We start from the raw sequence: 20,813 nt of genomic DNA, 5'->3' as shown, positions 1-20,813 counted from the left end.
ATGTTTCCTTCCCCTTACGAAAAAGTTAAGTACTTTCACTTTTTATGCACACAGATTAAATGAACACATAAGCCTCTTTAAAATTATAATATTCTCCACGGTTTTAAAGAGTACAAATATTTACTATTGCAGCCATATTCTGTGCAGCAGAGGAACACACATTACATTGCGCCAATAAAAACCTAACTTTAAAATGAAGTATCAGAAATAGCTAAAGACATCACAGTGTCAAACACATTTGTAATCAATACTCTCTTCTGTACTAGCTAATCAAAGTTTATGTCTATATTGTGCACCAAGACTTTATGCTGTATTTTCCTGTGATAGCAGAACACTTTTGAAAATTAAGGGTGAATTTACATTAAGAATGCACAGTATATTACTGTCAAAAGTTACACTTCATCACCTTCTTCCTTTATGAGCCTACTTACTAATGTACAAAGACTTATTAAAAAAAAACCCAATCCCTCATGTTATATAACTAAAAAGCCACTGTTTATTCTCTTTTGTAACTTTTTATTACATGCAGCACTTTAATAGAATCTTGATAATATATCTCTACAAGCTGACAAACTGATATTTCTCTAGTTTTGTTTAATGACAACCATTGTGCATATAATAATTTATTATGCCACTGTCACTGTGCACCAGTAACAAAAGTCCTACAGTAATGATGTCAGCACAGCGCTGGAAATAGTGGGATGAATTTATTAAAAGGGTAATGACTGTTTCAATTTTGACATATACAAGAAATTTCTACTATCTACTTATAAAAGTTCAACAAATGTTTCCAATAAGATGATCTGTTTTTTGGTGGTACTGAATACTTGCAACTCTCATTTAGCGTATTGGGAGTTGTGTGTGCTCAGCAACTCCCAGAATCAGACCCTATAGTGACCAAATCTCTGTACTTGTAGAACATACAGCACATATAGATAATAGCATAATTTGATCATACTAACATGCTTTATTCACCTTAAATATAGGAAACTTTCAGCAGAAACGGATGGTAAAGGAAAGACTGCAATAGATACATCTGAGATTTCTTTTCTCTTTTTAAATATGGGGTTTTCTAGAGAATGCATCACGACTGTATTTGAGCATCTAAGGGCGCGTTCACCTAACCGCCCATGATTCAGTGACTACCAAGAAGTTCAGAGCCTACCTGAATAGCAACTGCAAAACAATTTTTCCAAAGCTTGCATCAGATCTGGAAGCAGCTGTGATAGTATAATGTTGAATAAAGGTATGTATGGAGCCCTATAGATGTCCAAAATAGAAGTGTCTTGTAAGAAGGCTACAGAAGTAGCTCACACTCTTGCGGAACAAGCTAGCAGTTTTTCCAGTGAGGGAAGGTCACTCGATAAATTGCCCTGTTCTGTTCATTCACTCTGAGGCATCTGGCACTGGCCACTGTCAGAAGACAGGATACTGGGCTAGATGGACCATTAGTTTGACCAAGTATGGCCATTCTTACGTCCACTACCCCTTAGGCTGTTGTAGCGCATGCTGTAGTTCACCTAGTCTGTGCTGAAACTTCCTGGCCTTTCATTCTACTGCTATGAGAAACAAAGGGGAGAGGAGATGCTCAAAAAGGCTTAATTCTATCTAAACAGAATGCCTGTGCTCATATCACATCTAATGCATGAAAATTCTGTTCATCCCTACTGGAGTGGTTTAAGAAAAAAATACAGGTAAGTATATCATTTGGTTTAGATGATAGGCCAATACAACTTTCATCAAAATCTTTGGATGTGGTCTTAAGGGCACTTTATCTTTGACGAACTGCACGTATGGAGGGCCTGCCATCAGTATGTGTTCTCCCACTGTTCTGGCTGATAGTAGTGCAACAAGAAAAGCAATCCTCTGAGAAAGGCGAGCTAGAGAGCAATTAGCTAGAGCAGTGGTTTTCAAACTGTGGTCCGCGGACCCCTGGGGGTCCGCATACTATGTCTAAGATTTCCAAAGGGAGGGGGGTCTGCACCGCCATTCAAAATTTTTAGGGATCCGCAAATGAAAAAAAAGGTTGAAAACCACTGAGCTAAAGGCTGAAATGGCTGTCAACACTGTGCTTAAGTCCCAAACGGGAACAGCATTTTTTACAGGGGCATTAGAGACAAATAATACCTTTGAGGAATCTAACTACAATTGGATTAGAAAATACTGACTTTCCATCCATTGGAAGACGAATGGCTCTCTCGTCTGAAGACGCAATAAGTACTCCACAATGGCCTGAATCTTAGCAAACAATGGCTGAATACTTCTGCCAGCTGACTAGGTTGAAAATCTCTTATATTTAGCCAAGTAAGTGAACCTTGTAGATTGCTTTCCACTACTAAGCAGGATGTGTTGGACTACACTCAAAGAAGCCTTATTTACTTCATCTAGCCATTCAACAGCCATGTCACAATGCTCGGGCTGCTTGGGATCGAGTGCCAAATCCAAATGTGATGTTGTAACAACAGGTCTGGTACAGGTGGTAGAGGTTAGACCGAGGCTGTGGAGGTCCAAAAATCAGCACTGCCTCAGCCAACCCAAAGCAATGAGTATTATCCTGGCTTGGTCCTGCTTCAACTTGAGAATGACCTGATGAATGGGAGGGGGTTGAGGAAACACATACATGAGGTCCGGGCCACACTGCAGCAAGAAAGCATCAGTTATTGAGTCCAGACTGAGACCTGCCCGAAAACAAAACTGATGGCATTTCTTTTTGGGTCATATAGCAAACAGATTGAATGATGGGATAACCGCAGTTCTGAAAATGATCCTCCATACTCTACTGTTGAGGAACCACTTGTGATTGCAGTAAAGGAATCTGCTGACATGATTTTGGCCAAATGATTCTGAGAACCCAGTGAGTAAGTAGCCATCAGGGAGATACTTTCCCTAATGCAAAAGTACCACAGCTTCATCATCTTTTGACAGAGTTGATTGGACCAAGCCCTCCCTTGTCTGTTCACATCATACATCATGGTCCTATTGTCCATGAGAATCCAGACAGACCTTGGACATGGGGAAGGAAGGCGTGGCAGGTAGTGAAAACTGCTCAGAGCTCAAGCATGTTGATGTTCAGAGATGCCTCTCATTCTGTCCATACCTCCTGGACTTGCAAGGACTCCAAATGTGCCTCCCAATCTGACTTTGAAGCATCCATAACTATGGTCATCATTGGGGATGGGGGAAAGGGAATGCTTCTGCAAACATTATTATGATCCTGCCACCATTCCAGTGATCTCAGAACCATTGGAGGAACCCTGGCCACTTGTCTAGCAAATGGAAGTTTGGTCAATAGACTTTAGCCAACCATGGAGAATGTGCACATGCAGCCTTCCACGTAGTAGTACGTAAGCGGATGAAGACATGTGGCCCAAGAATCTCAAACGTATCCAGACCATAGTGGTTAGGTGGAATTTAAGGGACAAAGTTGGTAAATTACTTGAAACCTCTCTTGAGAAAAAAAGGGCATTGATTTTGTAGAATTAAGTAGGACCCCAATGAACATGATTTGTGTCTGAAGTAACATGGATTTTCTCTATTTAACGAGACCCAGATGATCAAAGAGATAGGGGATGACTTGAATGTGGAGAGCTTTGGTTTCTGATTTGCCCCAAACTAACCAAACATCTGTGTAAGGGAAGATGTGAATCCCTTTCTTCCCCACATGGGCAGCCACCACTTGGTAAATACATGTAGGGCCAAGGCCATTCTGAAGAGAAGCACCCTGTACTGATAACGTTGAGTCCAAATAACAAATCTCTGGAACTTCCTGTGGCTTGGTAGCACTGCCACATGAAGATCCAAGTCATCTTCTCTGAGATCCTTCCTACCTCACGAGCAAAGCAAGACAGACGGCAGAAGATTCTGGAAGTGAACCTAACTGTGGAGGATTTTCACTTTATGGAACATTGGTCCATCTATACAGAGAGGGGGCTGTATAGTTTAGATGGCCTCCAACTCCGTAGAAGGGGAACCAATCTCCTTGGGGACAGGCTGGCTAGAACAGTCAGGAGGGCGTTAAACTAATGGCAAAAGTGGAGAGAAGATATGATCACTCAGAACAATATTGAGATGTTCAGAAGAAACTTAATCAAGGAACCAAAGGACATGAAGGGAAGAAATTCTTTAATTGCCTGAGTAACAAACAAGAGGAATTTAGGAGCATAAATTCAATCTGGTGGCTATTACTGAAACCTGGTGAGATGATTCCTATGATTGAAACATTAAAATCAATGGTTAAAACCCAATTAAGAAGGATTGAATGGACAAAAGGGGTTGGGGAGTAGCATTCTACGTAAAAAATGGCATTACGTGTTTCCGGGTCACTGATAACTCAGAAGAAAATTATCTTGAATGCTTATGGATCAATGCCCTAACAGATAAAATACAAGATGGGGTACTAGTTAGTGTCTGCTATAGACCACCAAATCACACTAGGGAACAGGATGACTGCCACCTTACACACCTACCTGCAGTGTGTAGGGGAAAAAACTGTGAGATCATGGGGGACTTCAATCTGCATGACAGTTCTAAAACTGCCTTGGAATTTCTGAACATTACAGGTGCCAATTTCCTAACTCAGAAAGTGTTGCAGCCAAAATAGGGAAATTCTTTATTAGACCTTGTCTTAACAGATAAAAATGAATTGCCCACAGAACTGAAAATTAAAGGTACTTTAGATACAAATGATCATGACTTGATCACATTTATAATGTGCAAGCAGAATAAAGTCCAGACTGTTAATATATATATTTGGTGCTTTAATAGGGCCGATTTCACAAAGCTGAAAACAATTATGAGCCAGATCAGCTGGGAGGAAGAATTTAATCAGAAGTAGTGGCACTCGTAGCATCCCATCATGGTATCAGGGAGCCATGGGATGAAGGCCTTGCTCTACCCTGGGCACTGGGAGAATGCCGGTGATGTTTGGAGTCCCCTCTTGATGTAGAGGGGACTCTTTTGGACTTGGAATGGTTCCTGTCCGTTTTTATGGGTTCTTGTTCATAGAAAATCTATACAGGAGAAGGAGAGTCTGAGTTCAAGGGCCTGTCCGAGATCATTGCTACCTCAGAGGCTGGTTGTGGGGCTGGATGCTGAAGGCCCCGGTGCCGAAGCAGATCATGCCACCTACTCCATGAGGTGCTACTTGAAGTGAGTCTCTCTAGAGAGCTGGGGTTTTTTTAAACAAAAACAAATACCGCACCTCTCTTTGATATGCCCATCACCAAGGTATAAGAGGTAGCTCAGGTGGGTATCACTGATCGGGATAGCTACCCCACACAACGAATAATGTTTGAAGCCTGGTGAAGGCACACCATTGATCTCTCTCCTAATACAATCTAAACGAATACTAACTAATGGGTACTACTGCGAAACTATAACTAACTATAAAGAACAAACTGTAAAAGCAAATATAGGAAAAAATTGCTAATTGCACAGTAACCGCAAGATAAACCTGACCGGGAGCTGCAACTCAGGCCACAGGTGGTGAGATGGAACTGAGGGGGGTTGGGGCGGCACCACCTCTAAATGGACTTGGCTGAGGCCACAAGGAGGCATAGGGCATGCGTGCTGCTACAGAAAACTCTCCAGCTCTGGTTGCGTGCACCTGAGCTGAATACATGTGTGAACAACTCAAAGAAGAACTATTACTTGCGCTCTGGCTGCTCAGTGCCTGTGGCAAAGTTGTTGCCTCAATCGGCCTCCTGACTGGCTGTGATGAGACAGCAACTTTTGCCTCAAGTTTCCTCCACTGTCTTTTGACCTTATTCTGCCATAGGAGTATTCTGACCCTCAGGCCAGACCACTTGGTAGAACCCGGCCTCTTCCGGGGCCGGAAAGTCCTACAGTAACATATACAAAAACCAAACCTACAGCTCAACTAGGCTCAGCTGGCAGCCACCTTGTCACAGGCATGTGTCTGCTGCTTTAGACTGTCTGTGCCTTAATTGACCCCACAATACAGGGGTTGGTCCACTCCCCTCCTTATTCAGGGGCTCAGGCAGGCTCCAGCTCAGCCTCCAGGCTCACCTCCGGAGAAGCTTGTCTGGTCTCCCCTTTTTCCTTCTCAGCCTTCCTTCAGGCTGCTTCTCACAATAGAGGAGTGGAGGAGTTCCCTCTAGGATTCTTCTCCCCAGATGTCCTTTTTATTGAAACCAGCCCTGCTCTCCCCTAGCTATTTCTAATTAATCCTGGCCCACCTTTCAGGTGTTGCAGGCAGGTTAATTGACCTCTCAGGCCCATATTAACTCTTTCACATCACATTACAGAACCTTATGTGAAATGAACCGATGGCCTGCCACATGGACATATGTCCTCCTGGCCAACAAAAAGACACCCTTAAAACTGACACCTTGCTTATTAGCCATCTCTGCAGAGATGGCAAAGATGAAATGGAGACTGAAGTACACTCTCAAGCCAGAGTGGTGGGATCCCTCTAAGGGTGAGGAGTGTTAGCAATGCAGCGTGGAGCACTGTCTGTGCTGTATCCATTCTGTGGCTAACAAAACATTTCACACTCCAGGTCTGTTAATCCAGCACCTTTCACAAGCACTAAATACCCTTTTAAAAAAAAAATAAAGAGATGGTTTAAAACATAGTTATGATAATTTACTAATATGTAAACCTGAATCAAGATAGCAATTTGTTCAAAATATGCTATCATATCATAACATCAAGCCACCTTACAAGAAGCATAATCCAAAGTAATTAATGAGACATAATTAAATCAATTTATTAACCAACTACCATATCCAATGGTTGATCCTCACAAAAGTACTTGAGTAAATGCATTGGATCATACAAGATTTAGATCTCAGAGCTATTACTTCTGGAAAGTGTACTTACCCAAGCAAGAGTTCAGGTGAACGGTACCACCTGGTGGCCACATATTCTGTATAGTTTGCATTGCTTCCTTCTGATAGATTCCGAGCAAAGCCTGCAAAAAAGATAATACAAAATATTATGTCTCCACCTAAATGAAGATTTACATACTACTATTGATTATTGTATTAAAGGTCAAATCAATTTTTCGTATCATCTGATTTAAAATGAATGCCTTAAATAAGTATTAAGTATAACTGATTAGTATTACATATTTCATTGTTACCCTATTGTTTCTTAAATATATGCATATGTTCATGCATTGGTGAAAATGTGTGTTTCTGCTTCACTAACAAGTTCAACTGGCGTCTGTCCCACAGAGGTCTATGCTTTTGGGTCTTCACCAGCATGGAACATTGTTGAATTGTTTAAACGGCCTCTGAGGAGGTTGCACTAGCTATATTCAAATTTAGGTACTAAGTCTTATTGTGAAATCCCATATGCAGCAGGAAAAGATATGTATCTGTAGAAGAAAGTTAGCGCTCTAACATACTCCATGAGTAGTGGGCTCACCAATAAGTGCTGCTTCTAGACACACAGATTACAAATATGGTAAGGAAGGTCTTCTGTCTTTGACTGGCCAAACGACTCCATCTACTCCTTTCACATGAGAACCTAGCCATACAGATTCATGCATTGGTCACCTTCATGTTAGACTACTACAACTTACTGGGTTGAATATAACTACCACCCAAAAACTACAACCCATCAAAGGCCAGAACAAAGGCCTGCAGCAGCCATCAAAGACCAGGACAAACACTTCATACGATGCTCAGCACACAACACTGGCTTCCTATCTGTAGCTTTGTCTACACTAGACATTTACTATGTATTAATTTGCATGTATTATCTAACATCACACCTTTAAATTCAAGTCTAAAGAAAGAAGGACAATATGTGCTTGAAACCTATATGGTTACAAAGTGCAATAAAAGCGTGCTTACTGGAATTGGTTGTATTAAGTAATGGCTTAATCTAGTCCAGGGGTAATCAATTTTTTTGGTCAAGGTCAAAATTTCTTGGCCAAGACATAGTCAAGATCCAGACTCCAGAGACAGTACTAAAAACAAACAAACAACAACAATAAAGATAATAATAAGTAAATAAAAAGATGTTGGGTCTGTTCAAAAGCATCTGGTGGTCCAGATTTGGCTTCCAGTCTGTCTATTGACTATGCCGATCCTAGTCTAATATTGTCTCTTTGTAGTAAAACTGAGTGAAGCTACTGTAACTAATTCCAAATTAAGCAAAATCAAATAAGCTTTCCTTTGTGATTTCAGTTCAACCAAACCTGAAATACAAAGCAAAATTCCAAGCATGTTATCCTATATAAATAAAAAAAAAAATAAAAAAAAAAAGAAGAGTTAGCATGAAAGGGATTAGGTACTGTAGGTGCATTATGGTATGGCTTTCTTTTCTACTTAATGTAGGTAAAGTCTGGCCACTACTTATGGGAAATAAAATCACTGTGCTTACAGACTATATGAAGTAGCATAATTGCTTGAGACAAGCCAGGCTTCATCATTATCAGTCTCTTAGTGGCAAAGCTATCAACCAAAATATGAACAGATTTGCTTGGATTTTCATTTCCCTACAAAACTGTTCCATCCTTTCAGGTCTATGAATTCCTTTCTGGTGTAAAATAAATTGAGCTTAATTGAGACACTTCAATTTTGACTGAAGATTTCTGGGCTCATCATTTGTTGGAACGTGTAGTGTCTGTTGCCTATCCAGTCTTGGCTCACGCTAGCCGCTGCTCCAATTTCCCCTCTCAGTAATTCACAAAGGCTTTCATGTGTGCAATAACACCCCTAGAGATCTGGTTTACTCACAAAATTCAAATGGGAAAACAAAACTCCCTAAAACTCCCTGGCTTTTCCTTCAGCCAAATGTTCCTACACTTCAGCCTTGCTGGTTGGAACAGGGTCTCAGAACAGCTCACGCCCTGTCCCTAGGAGCTAAGAAGAGCCTTTGCGTAGGGCTGCTCGCACCATCATTCTGCTCCCTATCAAGCAGCCACTCCCTATCTGAAGTCTCTCTGTGGAGGACCCAAGGCCTCTTCTGGCTCTCTGCAGGGATCTCTTTTATGACCCAGATGCCTGATTTAGCCATGTGACCCATTTGTCACATAGAATCATAGAATATCAGGGTTGGAAGGGACCTCAGGAGGTCATCTAGTCCAACCCCCTGCTCAAAGCAGGACCAATTCCCAACTAAATCATCCCAGCCAGGGCTTTGTCAAGCCTGACCTTAAAAACCTCTAAGGAAGGAGATTCCACCACCTCCCTAGGTAACCCATTTCAGTGCTTCACCACCCTCCTAGTGAAAAAGTTTTTCCTAATATCCAACCTAAACCTCCCCAACTGCAACTTGAGACCATTACTCCTTGTTCTGTCATCAGGTATCACTGAGAACAGTCTAGATCCATCCTCTTTGGAACCCCCTTTCAGGTAGTTGAAAGCAGCTATCAAATCCCCCCTCATTCTTCTCTTCTACAGACTAAACAATCCCAGTTCCCTCAGCCTCTCCTCATAAGTCATGTGCTCCAGCCCCCTAATCATTTTTGTTGCCCTCTGTTGGACTCTTTCCAATTTTTCCACATCCTTCTTGTAGTGTGGGGCCCAAAACTGGACACAGTACTCCAGATAAGGCCTCACCAATGTCGAATAGAGGGGAATGATCACGTCCCTCAATCTGCTGGCAATGCCCCTACGTATACAGCCCAAAATGCCGTTAGCCTTCTTGGCAACAAGGGCACACTGTTGACTCATATCCAGCTTCTCATCCACTCTAACCCCTAGGTCCTTTTCTGCAGAACTGCTTCCTAGCCATTCGGTCCCTAGTCTGTAACAGTGCACGGGATTCTTCCGTCCTAGGTGCAGGACTCTGCACTTGTCCTTGTTGAACCTCATCAGGTTTCTTTTGGCCCAATCCTCTAATTTGTCTAGGTCCCTCTGTATCCTGTCCCTACCCTCCAGCGTATCTACCACTCCTCCCAGTTTAGTGTCATCTGCAAACTTGCCGAGAGTGCAATCCACGCCATCCTCCAGATCATTAACATTCATTTTCTCAACTTGGGGAGGCAAGCTGTGTGTCATAAATAAGGCTAGGACCCATCTCCCTTTAAAAAGAGACTTGCTGCCTGTGAAAGCATGTTTAAGCAAAAATGGTTTGTGGGTTTTTTTGCAGTTTTGTTTTCTGAACAGCTCCTCCTCTTGGCCAAAATTAAAGAGGTTTGATTGGCAACTGGCATGGAAATAGCCCTCACCAAGGAATGCCCTCGAGTACTCCTGTAAAATTGGTTTTCATTTGACTGGGTTAACGAAATTGTGAACTCGTTATGGACATAACAGTGTTTTACTCTGTGGTAATAAAGCACCCAGCAAAACGGGGCCTGATCTTGACTGGGGCTCAATAGAGACTACTCACGTGTGTAAAGTTGCTCAAGTACTTAAGGCTTTGCAGAATTAGAGCCTAAAGAGGCATAATTAAGCACTCACAAGTCAGGAAATGCCATACTTAAAGTTGCACATGACCATAAGTCTGTCTCCTGGGCACATGTATTACAGTGCAGTCTTTAATTATATGATCGCATATGGTTTCTCAAATACAATATCATACTTTTTCTTCTTTCAAGCCTAAAGACATGTATAGAATCTTGTAATATGGTGTACTATTTCATGTATGTCAGGCAGTCCACAAAAAACATTTATATACAGTAAACTAATACTTATTCAACATACTAAATTATTTATGATACAACAAAGAGTAATGAAAAATTACTGATGTGTAGGCCAAATAGGTCCACACAGTTAAGCATGCCTCATACTTGAGTCATCTTCTGAACTGCACATAAGGAAATCTCTGCCAATAGTTGAAAAGAAAATGAATATTATAGGAATATGTCAACCAATCTTTGGGAACCATATTTTATTTATAGAATGAGTATATTTAAAAACATACTTAACAACCGGTCCAAATCAAAGGTTAGGAGATCTTTACAAATTAATGTGCTACCCAGAAATATGAACATAATGAATACTGACCGCTAAAATGTGCTCAAAATACACATGCTGGAGAACTTGTAGATAAACAATGTGGAATTTTTAAGGTAAAAAGTGCTTCTTTCAAAAAATAAAAAGTAAGCAACTTACCAAAGTCACACAGCTTCAGAACATCACAGTGGCTTATTAAGAGATTTTCTGGTTTGATATCTGAAATATCAGAGTAAGAGAAAAAAAAAAGTAAGACAGTTCCTAACGTCCATTTTTAATTTTCAACTTATTTAATTGTAAGAGAATTACAGTTATTCAGACAGTGATAACAAAAATAGACCATAGTAGAAAGTACTTGTAATCTGTAGAACTAATTTTCAAACAATCCTGTACTTTTCTAAAGATGTAGAATTCATAGCTTCTGTATTGTGGTTTCTTTTTAAAAATTTCTCAGAAGAAACATGGGAAGAGTAAATCTGCACTTGCACTTATGCAAGGGCACAAAATCAACTTGTGCATGTGGAAATGTCATTTAATTACCCAGTTTATTAGCAAAATGTAGGATATATAAGCTCAATATTTGTACACTTAAAATTACCTTCTGGGGCTCATTGTGTTTGTCTTCTAGAAATATTTTTGCTCTAGTTTCATAAACGTATTGTTTACTCAGATACATTTTGTATAGTACCTATTGAGTACATGCAACCTGTATACAGTAGTTACATTTTTACAATGTACTTGAGAAAAGCTCTCTCCCCTGTATTTTGTTTAATTTCATTTGTAAGTCATTTTGTTCTCTATTTGTATTCCATTACATATTGAAATCATCCATTGGGGGAAAAAAAAAACACCTTGTGGAACCACACTGGAAAACACGGCTTTATAAAGTAAGAACATAATAAAATTAGATAAAGTCACACCTTACAGTATGTGTTACACAAATAATAAAGAGTAAAGAGCAAGAGGGGAAAATGTGAGTCTTAATAAACATTTTCATAATTCCTTTTCCTTTGGCAAGGTCTCCATTGTAATTTTGTCTCATTATGCAAATGGTACAATTTTGTCTCTAATGATACCCAGGAGACAGCAGCCTATTATATTGATGAACAATATTTTAAAGTAGTCTTAGGGATCCCATGCTTTTGGTGGCTTCTAGGGAGAAACTTTAGCAGTCTTGTTTGAAGAGAAGTCTGTCTGCATAGGTAGTTATATGCAGGCGCGGCTCTATGTATTTTGCCGCGCCAAGCACGGCAGTCAGGCTCCCGCGCCTTCGGCGTACCAGCCGCCAAATTGCCGCTGAAACCGCGGGACCGGCGGACCTCCTGCAGGCATGCCTCCGAAGGCAGCCTGACTGCGGCTTGCCACCCCAGGCACACGCTTGATGTGCTGGTGCCTGGAGCCACCCCTGGTAATATAGTAGTATCTGAAGTCATTTAAGATGACTTCAGGGCTTAGCTAAATTGAAATAATTTTTCTATACCCACTTAAATATGGTTTGTTTTAACAGAAACTTTTTGTTTAAAGTAAATCCAAACACATTTATGATAATATTTACAAGCTGTAGTGCTTTTCCCTATAAAAAAGAAAATTACTACAAGGGGTTCATTTCCATGTGAAAAGCTATATACACTTACCTCTATGAACAATGTCATTCTTATGACACCAGTGAATCGCTTTGATTAATTGGTAGATATAGCTTTTTACTTTTTCAGGTGGAACTCCATTTGGCATTTCTTCTAGCAATTCAAGCATATTCTAAAATGTTTAAAATATAGATATTAATTGCTAAAAGTAGCTTGACCCATAATATGATTCTAACATACTAAAGTACCATAACTATGCCAGTAAATCTAGCTCCGCAAACCAGCAGTTTAATATCCAAGGGCCATAATCTAGCCATATATAGCCGGCTTTCATTCTAGACAAAAATCTAGTAGTGAATACCATCTTCTGTAAAGGTAAACTAAAAGGCTCTTGTTAAAATATAACTGCTTAAACCCCGAAATAATTAGCAGACTTATAGATTTAAACTGCTAAAAAATATTCAGTATGAGCTCATTTTATTTACAAATAATTGCTTAGAACAGAATTCCCCTGCATGGTGTGACAACATGAACATTTCTCTAAAGCAGAGCATTTTACTAAATACCCTGCAATAGTTTATGCCAGTGCTTCCTAAACTTTTCAGCCAGCTGTACCAGTTTCACATACTAAGGCCTTGTCTACACACAAAATTACACTGCTTTAACTATACCCATATAGCTACCTATTCCCATAGGGAAGGGAAAATAAACTGTAGCAGTATAAGGCACATTTACAGAATTTACATTTACACTGACATAACTGTGTCCACACTAGGGTTACCATATTCAAACATTTAAAAAAGAGGACACTCCACGGGGCCCCGGTCCCGCCCTCGGCCCTGCCCCAACTCCGCCCCTTCCCTGCCCCCGGCCCCGCCCCAACCCCACCCCTTCTCCGCCCCCATTCCAACCCCTTCCCCAAAGTCCCTGCCCCAACTCTGCCCCCTCCTCTGAGCACCCCGCATTCCCCCTCCTCCCTCCCGCTCTGATCTTGGTTGGGGGTTGCTAAGTGCTTCCCTGCTCCCCACTCGCCCCGCAGCCCCTATGCCCTTGCTTGCCTGCCCTGCTCCTCCTCACCCTGCAGCCTCTGCACCCCCCCGCCCCTGCAGCCTCTGTGCCCCCTGCTCCCCATTCGCCCTGCAGCCTCTGCACCCCCCTGCCCTGCAGCCTCTGTGCTCCCTGCTCCCCACTCGCCCTGCAGCCTCTGCACCCCCCCGCCCCTGCAGCCTCTGTGCCCCCTGCTCCCCACTCACCCTGCAGCCTCTGCACCGCCCCCTGCAGCCTCTACACCACCCCCCCGCCGCCGCCACCTGACCTGCTCTCCCCGCTCACCCGCAGAGGGAGAAATGCAGGCTCCACGTGGACTAAACACTTCTGCGCTGCTCTGTGGGGAAGGAGGGAGTGGGGGAGGGGGAGGGACTCTGGCTGCTAGAGGCCCTAGTGGCTGCGAGCGGCTTTCAATCAGGCCAGGCATCTAATCAGCCGCGCCGCACTCCGCAGGAGGGGAAATCCCGGACATTTCTACTTCATTAGAAATCCCCCCCGGACGGCCATTTAAGGCTGAAAAAGCCGGACATGTCCGGGGAAACCCGGACGGATGGTAACCCTAGTCCACACTAAATGGTTGTACCAATTTAACTATTTCAGTAGGGGGGCAAAAAAATCAGACCCCCTAACCAAAATAGTTATATTGGTACAAAACCCTTGTGCAGCTAAGGTCTGAGATTTCAATTATATTGGCAAAGGCCTGCTACCTCCCAATCAACTTTGTGTGCAGAAATGTACAATAGAGATTAGTCTACGCTAAATCTCATTTGAATGGGTGGTAGGCAGCAGCTGCTCTCTAGAGTACAGTTTCATTAAGGTAGGAAGAGGGATATGAAAACATCAGCCTCAAAAGCCTGAAGTACCATTACTTGAACATATACCAATAGTTAATCACTGCTTATGGTGCTTGCAAGGGAAACAGAAAATTCTGATCCCTGTGCTGGAAAATGGAAAAAACATTTTTGGATATTTTGTTTTCCACAAAGTATACAGTTATTGATTTGGGAATTTACACAGATTTTAACATTTAAAAAAGCATTTCACTTCACCTTTGGTGCACATTATCTTCTACTCTACAATCTAGTTTTGAGGTTATTTTTGGAAGCTGTCTTAACGTATGTATACAAAATACAAAGCATACACTAAAATCAAAGTATTTTTTTTAAATGTGGTAGTATTCCAAAGGCACCTGAATGCTTTTCAATCTATTGATAGATTTAGTAATTTAAGATATGGGGTATGGGTTTTGTTAAATCCATATCTACAACATGGACAAATGATTACAGATATGTCTATTAAGACACTCTAATGGATTTAGACAAGAGTACTGTTCACTAGGAGGTACTGTAAAAACCTGGACAAATAGGACAGTAAATTCCTTAGTGTTCTAATCTGAACAAGAATAGCAGTATCAAGTCAGTGAAGCATAATCCTATATGCTTATTGACAACATCAGCTAAGGAGATGATGGAAAAAGAAGACTAGTTAATTTGGATTAGTGTAATCTGGATTTTAGTATTGCAGAGATAATACTCTTTAAAGGACAAAATGTGCTCATCAACCAGCAGAGAGGCTAAACAGAAATTGGCTAACTGTAAAACGTTTTCTTCAATTCTTCTCCCTCTGCCTCACTTAAAATATAAGAATGTCTACACATTTATCATGGCCCTGAAGAATATCTGTAAGGGTCTGTGGAATTCATTTAACACATTCTGAAAGCAAGAATCATTTATAAACTGCTAAGTGTAATTGAAAATAGAGATGATAATTACAACAGCAATGATATCAAGCAAAAATTATACATAGCAGCTACCCTCATGATTATAAAATTTTACGTTAATAAAAAGTAATGTTGGGTCACAAAAATACATTTCCTTCCTAACACAGGAAGAAAATGAATAATAGAAACATGTGAAACCTACTGTATTCTCTTGATATTTATTAATAATTCAAAATATGTGATTATTAAAAGACAGTTGAAATATTCATCTTTTTCTTCTGTACTTTTGGTATAGTAGTTTTAGCAATGTCAGCATTAATAAAAACTATATAAAGTGAATAACTACAAATATAACTAAATATACAGCATTGTCCATATCCATATTTTTATACACACATACGGTTAACTTACAGAAGACTGCACTGATCATAGAGAGCACAGGTTAATTAAAGCAGGAACTTTAGAATCCAGACATTAAGGCTAGAGAGGAACTAATGCAGTAGGAATTAACTGATTGTCAGGTAGTGCATCACAAAACTTATGGACAAAGAACCAGAATATGCAATATAGACTTAGTGTCACCTCACCCTAGATGTTTCAGATCACATCACATGATCATTTTATAATCTCAGATAAGGCAAGCAGGTAATGGTTAGGAGTCTCATGAATACTCATACAGGAAGCACTGCACACCTTGTTAGCTACAAATACGGGCAGGAAGGACTATAGATATAGATATAGATATAGATATAGATATAGATATAGATATAGATATAGGGGGATTAAACTGAGGAGGACTAGTTCCAAGCTGGTCCACAGCACAGCACCAGAAGGACATAAAATTATGATTTTAGGAAAGAAAGCAAGGGCAGATGAAAGTTCCAGCAAAAATAAGTGTTTTTTTTTTTCAAATGAAAAGACAGAAACCAGAGTCTAGAATACAGAGCTACAGCCTACTCTTGCCCTATAGGGCTTACAGAAATAGCAGATAACTAGTCTGTCCTGGGCTATCTCTCCTGAGAAGCAGATCAAGGTGTAATGGGTTCTGATGCAGTCAGGGATAGAAGGAATTTAAGTCAGTCAGCCATAAGGAGATTTTGTGAGGTCCTACAATTTAGTTCATTTCAAATATTTCAAACTGTCTTCCAAAGATTAGATTTCTATGTGGAAAAAAAAAAAAAAAAAATAAAGAGCAACCCTATTTTTAACAACAAGAGGAGAAAGAGAAAGAACCAACAGTTACATGAGGACAAGCAATCTATGTTCCTGTTTCGGAAAACACACTATAGAAGGAATCTTGAGGTAAACACTTGACAATCATTCAACCTTCAAATTAAACTGGTTTATGGACCTTTGGGCAAAAGAACAGACAAACAACCCTTTCTCAAATGACACATATTCCAGTCTAATAATGCTTGTTTGATTTAGTGTCTTCACTGTACTATGTAAATATTATTACTTATGTCATTTGTGTAATTTTCGTAGCAGAAGAAGGGACAAGATATATACATTCTGTTTAGATTTTATTTAATTTCTTGGTTTCCCATTCCTAGATTAAAATAGCTTCATTTTTAGAGTTCAAATCCCTGTATTTATTGTTCATAAATTACTTGATGATTTTGCCCTGAAAGAGATGTAAAAGATCAACTCACTTTTTCCACATATTCAAACACTAAATATAATTTTCCTCTTCTTCTGAAAGCTTCCTTCAGCTCCACTATGTTTTCCTGTTTCAAAGTGCGAAGCATTTTAAGCTCTCGTAAAGTGGTTTCTTTGACTTCTTCATTTTCTAGAATATAAACAATGGTAAGTGTGGTAAAACAAAACTTAGTACTAAGCAACAATAACCTTAGTAATCAAGGTTAACAATCTGTACACTAATGTACAAAATTCAGTGGACACTCACAGTAAAAAGCAATCTAAAAAACTGTAAGCTATTTAAGTGATTTGGGTACTAAATATAACTATATCTGCCAGTCCACATATACAACTATTATAATGGACTTCAAGCACTCTAGTTTTAAACATTCAAAGAATAATCACTGCACACTTCTCTCTCTCTGATACCACTTATGAAGGTTTAGGATTTAACTTGGGCTCCCTCTGCTGCTTGGCTGGCTCTGCATCAGAAGAGGGAAAATATTGTACAATCATGTGTAAACTTGATATCCCCGGGGCAGCTTTATGTTTTTTGCCGCCCCAAGCACAGCTGTCAGGCGGCTTTCGGCGGCATGGCTGCGGGAGGTCCGCCGGTGCCGGGCCTTCAGCGTCCCTGCCGCCGAATTGCCGCCGAAGCCGCGGGACCAGCGGACCTCCCGCAGGCATGCTGCCGAACGCAGCCAGGCTGCCGCCCTCACAGCGACTGGCAGGCCGCCCGCTGCGGCTTGCCGCCCCAGGCATGTGCTTGCTGCGCTGGTGCCTGGAGCCGCCCCTGGATATCCCTCACCCCACCCCAGTGGGGATAAAGGGCCATTTTTGGCCAACAATTTAAGGACAAACCCATACCACTCTGAAAAGTACCATAGATCTCTACCAGCCATGGGGAGGAAAACAGAGCAGAGCACACAGAATTTCTGTTCTAAACATTTCACACAAAAGACTTTCAATATAGTGTTTAATGATACAGATACTCAATTCATCCATCTCAGAAGGCGGAAGGGCTAAAGTTGATGTAGTAAAGAATTGAACCGGTTGTTCTACGGAGTCTAGGATTTCAATCTTAGATGACTTCATTTAGAGTCTAAGCTCTTTAAGACAGGGACTGTCATTTACTATAAGTTAGCATGCTTGATATCATTGCTGTTGTCCTCTGGGCAATAATGCAGTATAAATGTTAACTAAAATAATAAATAAATAAAGCAAGCCAGTCAGCCATTGTCTTCCATACTGTTAGGCTTGACAACATTCAGTTTTTTTTCCAGTGGATTATATTGATGTTTGGTTTAAAGCTTTTTTGGTTTTTATTGATTTATATGTATGGTGAAATTTATGTTGATTTGTGACATTTACTGACAAAAAGAAAGAAAAAGAAAGAAAGAAAGAAAAAGAAAAAGATAATCATGCGTTCTATAAGTCACTCAATGGGGAGGAGGGATAGCTCAATGGTTTGAGCACTGGCCTGCTAAACCCAGGGTTGTGAATTCAATCCTTGAAGGGGCCATTTAGGGATCTGGGGCAAAAATCTGTCTGGGGATTGGTCCTGCTTTGAGCAGGGGGTTGGACTAGATTGACCTCCTGAGGTCCCTTCCAACCCGGACAGTCTATGATTCTAGTTCCTGAAATCTGGGCAGAATAAGCATCCCGTGGAGAGCTCAGAGACGGTTGTTTTCTACAACAGGGTTCTCTCTTCAACAGCCAGCTCCAGTTCTGAAAAACTATTCCGAAATATTGTGATTTGTTTGATAGGGATAATCACAATTCATTTCAGCCAGTATTTTCTCCTTCAGGTATAAAACAGGACTTGTGTATGACAAAGCTAAAAGACTTGCTGAATACATTATCCAGGCATCTTGGTGTTGGTCAGAGTTTGCACTGGATGAAGTGACACAGAGGTAAATTTAACTTCCCTGATACATCCGTGACAACCAATTGCATCTTCATTGGCCACATCCCATGGCAAACCGCATAGATGAAATATTTACCAAAATCTAATGGGTGGCATTTTTGAGCTTTATAATGAAGGTTATAATGAGCCATTAAGCCAACACAAGTGGTCAGACATAGCTGCAACATCCCAGGAAGGAATTATGCCTCTTTGGGTAAAAATTTCTCAACTGCTACCCCTTTGATCTACAGTGGGGAAGAAAGTCACTTCACACTTGGCTTATTCCTCTGCTTGTGCCTGGCCAGCTCGGACGGTCAGTGCATGGACAGTAGGGGGTGGAGCCTTTGCTCTGTTCATTTCCTTATCCTGTACACACCCCAGTCCCTACTCTTGCCACTCTGCCTGGTGCCATAATCCAGGAAATGCTAATATGGCTGCACAGGAGAGGAAGGTGGGGATGGGGATGGGGAGGTGGAGTTTATTCCTTTGTGTGGCTACCTAGTTCAAGGGCACAGTCTAGCCTTCACACAGGAGCTAATGTATCAAAGCACAGGACACTAGTACAGCTAACACACCATCACTGAGGCTGTCATTTTTAAGTCATCTCTCATATGTGAGGTCTTGTATTTTCATCAAGTATCCGTAACATGTTTATTTACACAAACGATCACAGAGGAAGCAATTACCTTCACTGTCTTTGAATTTCTTGATGGCCACAATTTCATGTGTCTCCTATAAAACAAAAAACAAAACAGGAGATGAGAAAGGCAAGATTTTTATCTGAGCACTTGGATCAAACAAAATATCCAGATTAAATACAGTGTTTTCATTTTACATTTGCAAAAGGCACACAAAAGCAAAAAAGAGTGAATACAGAATCTAGTAAAAATCTAAATGATTAGGCCAACTGCAATATACAAGCATGTTCAGCAAATATGCAATGATTAGACACCGAAACATGAAACTCTTAAGTTAGACACCAAAAATGCATATTCAGATACATAAAATGAATGGCCTTGTTTTCAAAGGAGTGAGCCCCTGCAGCTCCCATTGCTCCGCTGCTCTGAAAGTCAGGCCACTTATTTAGGTCATCAAAATATGGATTTTGGTACCTATATTTGTGCATCAAAATTTAAAAATATTAGCTGATGGCCAAGTTTTGCAAGACTGATTAGTGCTTTTGGGTCCCCAACTTGAAACACCTGGAAGGTGAGAGAGGTTTTTGGTACCTCCAGTTTGTGAGAGAGTTAAGGTACCTCAAGTTGGGCAGCCAAAACTAAATCACCCCAAATCACTAGTCACTTTTGAAAATGTTGGCCTGTGTGCTTACCTCAGAACTACAGGTAACACAGCTTGAAAGAGCCTCTTGAGTAATCTAGTCCTGCCTCTGCACCCAGGAAGGATTCTCATCTAAACTGATCATCACCACATTGTATCCATTTTACTCCTGAGCATCTCTAGTTTATTTCTACTAGAGCATCCCATACCCTCCAAAACAAACATACAGCCTATTCACATAGGGCACATATGAATATAAAAGAAAGATTTACTTGCTGTCTCATGTATTTGTCTGTATAGGATGCTGCAACATGCCACAAGAAAGTCCCTATGCTACCAAATGTAGGAGGTACATCTCTTTTTAAAATGCCAATATTTTAGAGAAGTAACAGCACTTCACATAATCCTGAGGTCTGTCAGCGTAGAGAGGCTGAATTAGGGGCCAGCAGCAAAACAGTTAAATCATTTTGGAACTTGTTCATACTTGTTATATCTACAAATGTGAAAACACGCGAACAACTAATTATTAAAGCAGAATGTAGGAGCATCTGCTCTCTGTCCTTCAATGTCACCAAATGTCCACAATATGTGATCCTGAATGAAAACTTTATCCGTCTATAAAAGCATGTTGGAAGACTACCATTTATTTCAGTGGGAATTGACTCAGGTCCTTTGAGATCCTTATGAAAGTCATTAGTATTAGCAATAGCCAATAAAAAAGGCGTGGCATATTTATTTTAGAGCTGTTAGCGTGGAAACATTAAAAT

At 40.7% G+C, this 20,813-nt stretch overlaps 1 protein-coding gene across 3 annotated transcripts in view; it reads right to left on the bottom strand.

The window, feature by feature from the left end:
• Window positions 1-20,813, bottom strand: part of LOC112108240 (cyclin-dependent kinase-like 5) — a 116,143-nt gene that overhangs the window by 52,150 nt on the left and 43,180 nt on the right. For all 3 annotated transcript variants that reach the window (XM_029911099.1, XM_029911100.1, XM_026649775.2), the window contains 5 exons: window positions 19,455-19,500; window positions 16,877-17,013; window positions 12,509-12,629; window positions 11,034-11,093; window positions 6,844-6,934 (listed from right to left, as the gene is read on the bottom strand). In XM_029911099.1, coding sequence (XP_029766959.1) covers window positions 6,844-6,934; window positions 11,034-11,093; window positions 12,509-12,629; window positions 16,877-17,013; window positions 19,455-19,500 — 455 coding nt within the window. The remainder of the gene's footprint in view (window positions 1-6,843; window positions 6,935-11,033; window positions 11,094-12,508; window positions 12,630-16,876; window positions 17,014-19,454; window positions 19,501-20,813) is intronic.

This window comes from Terrapene carolina, unplaced genomic scaffold (genome assembly GCF_002925995.2).
Source record: "Terrapene carolina triunguis isolate 2854851 unplaced genomic scaffold, T_m_triunguis-2.0 Scaffold23, whole genome shotgun sequence".
NCBI lineage: Eukaryota > Metazoa > Chordata > Testudines > Emydidae > Terrapene > Terrapene triunguis.
This window is presented reverse-complemented; position numbering and strand designations above follow the sequence as displayed.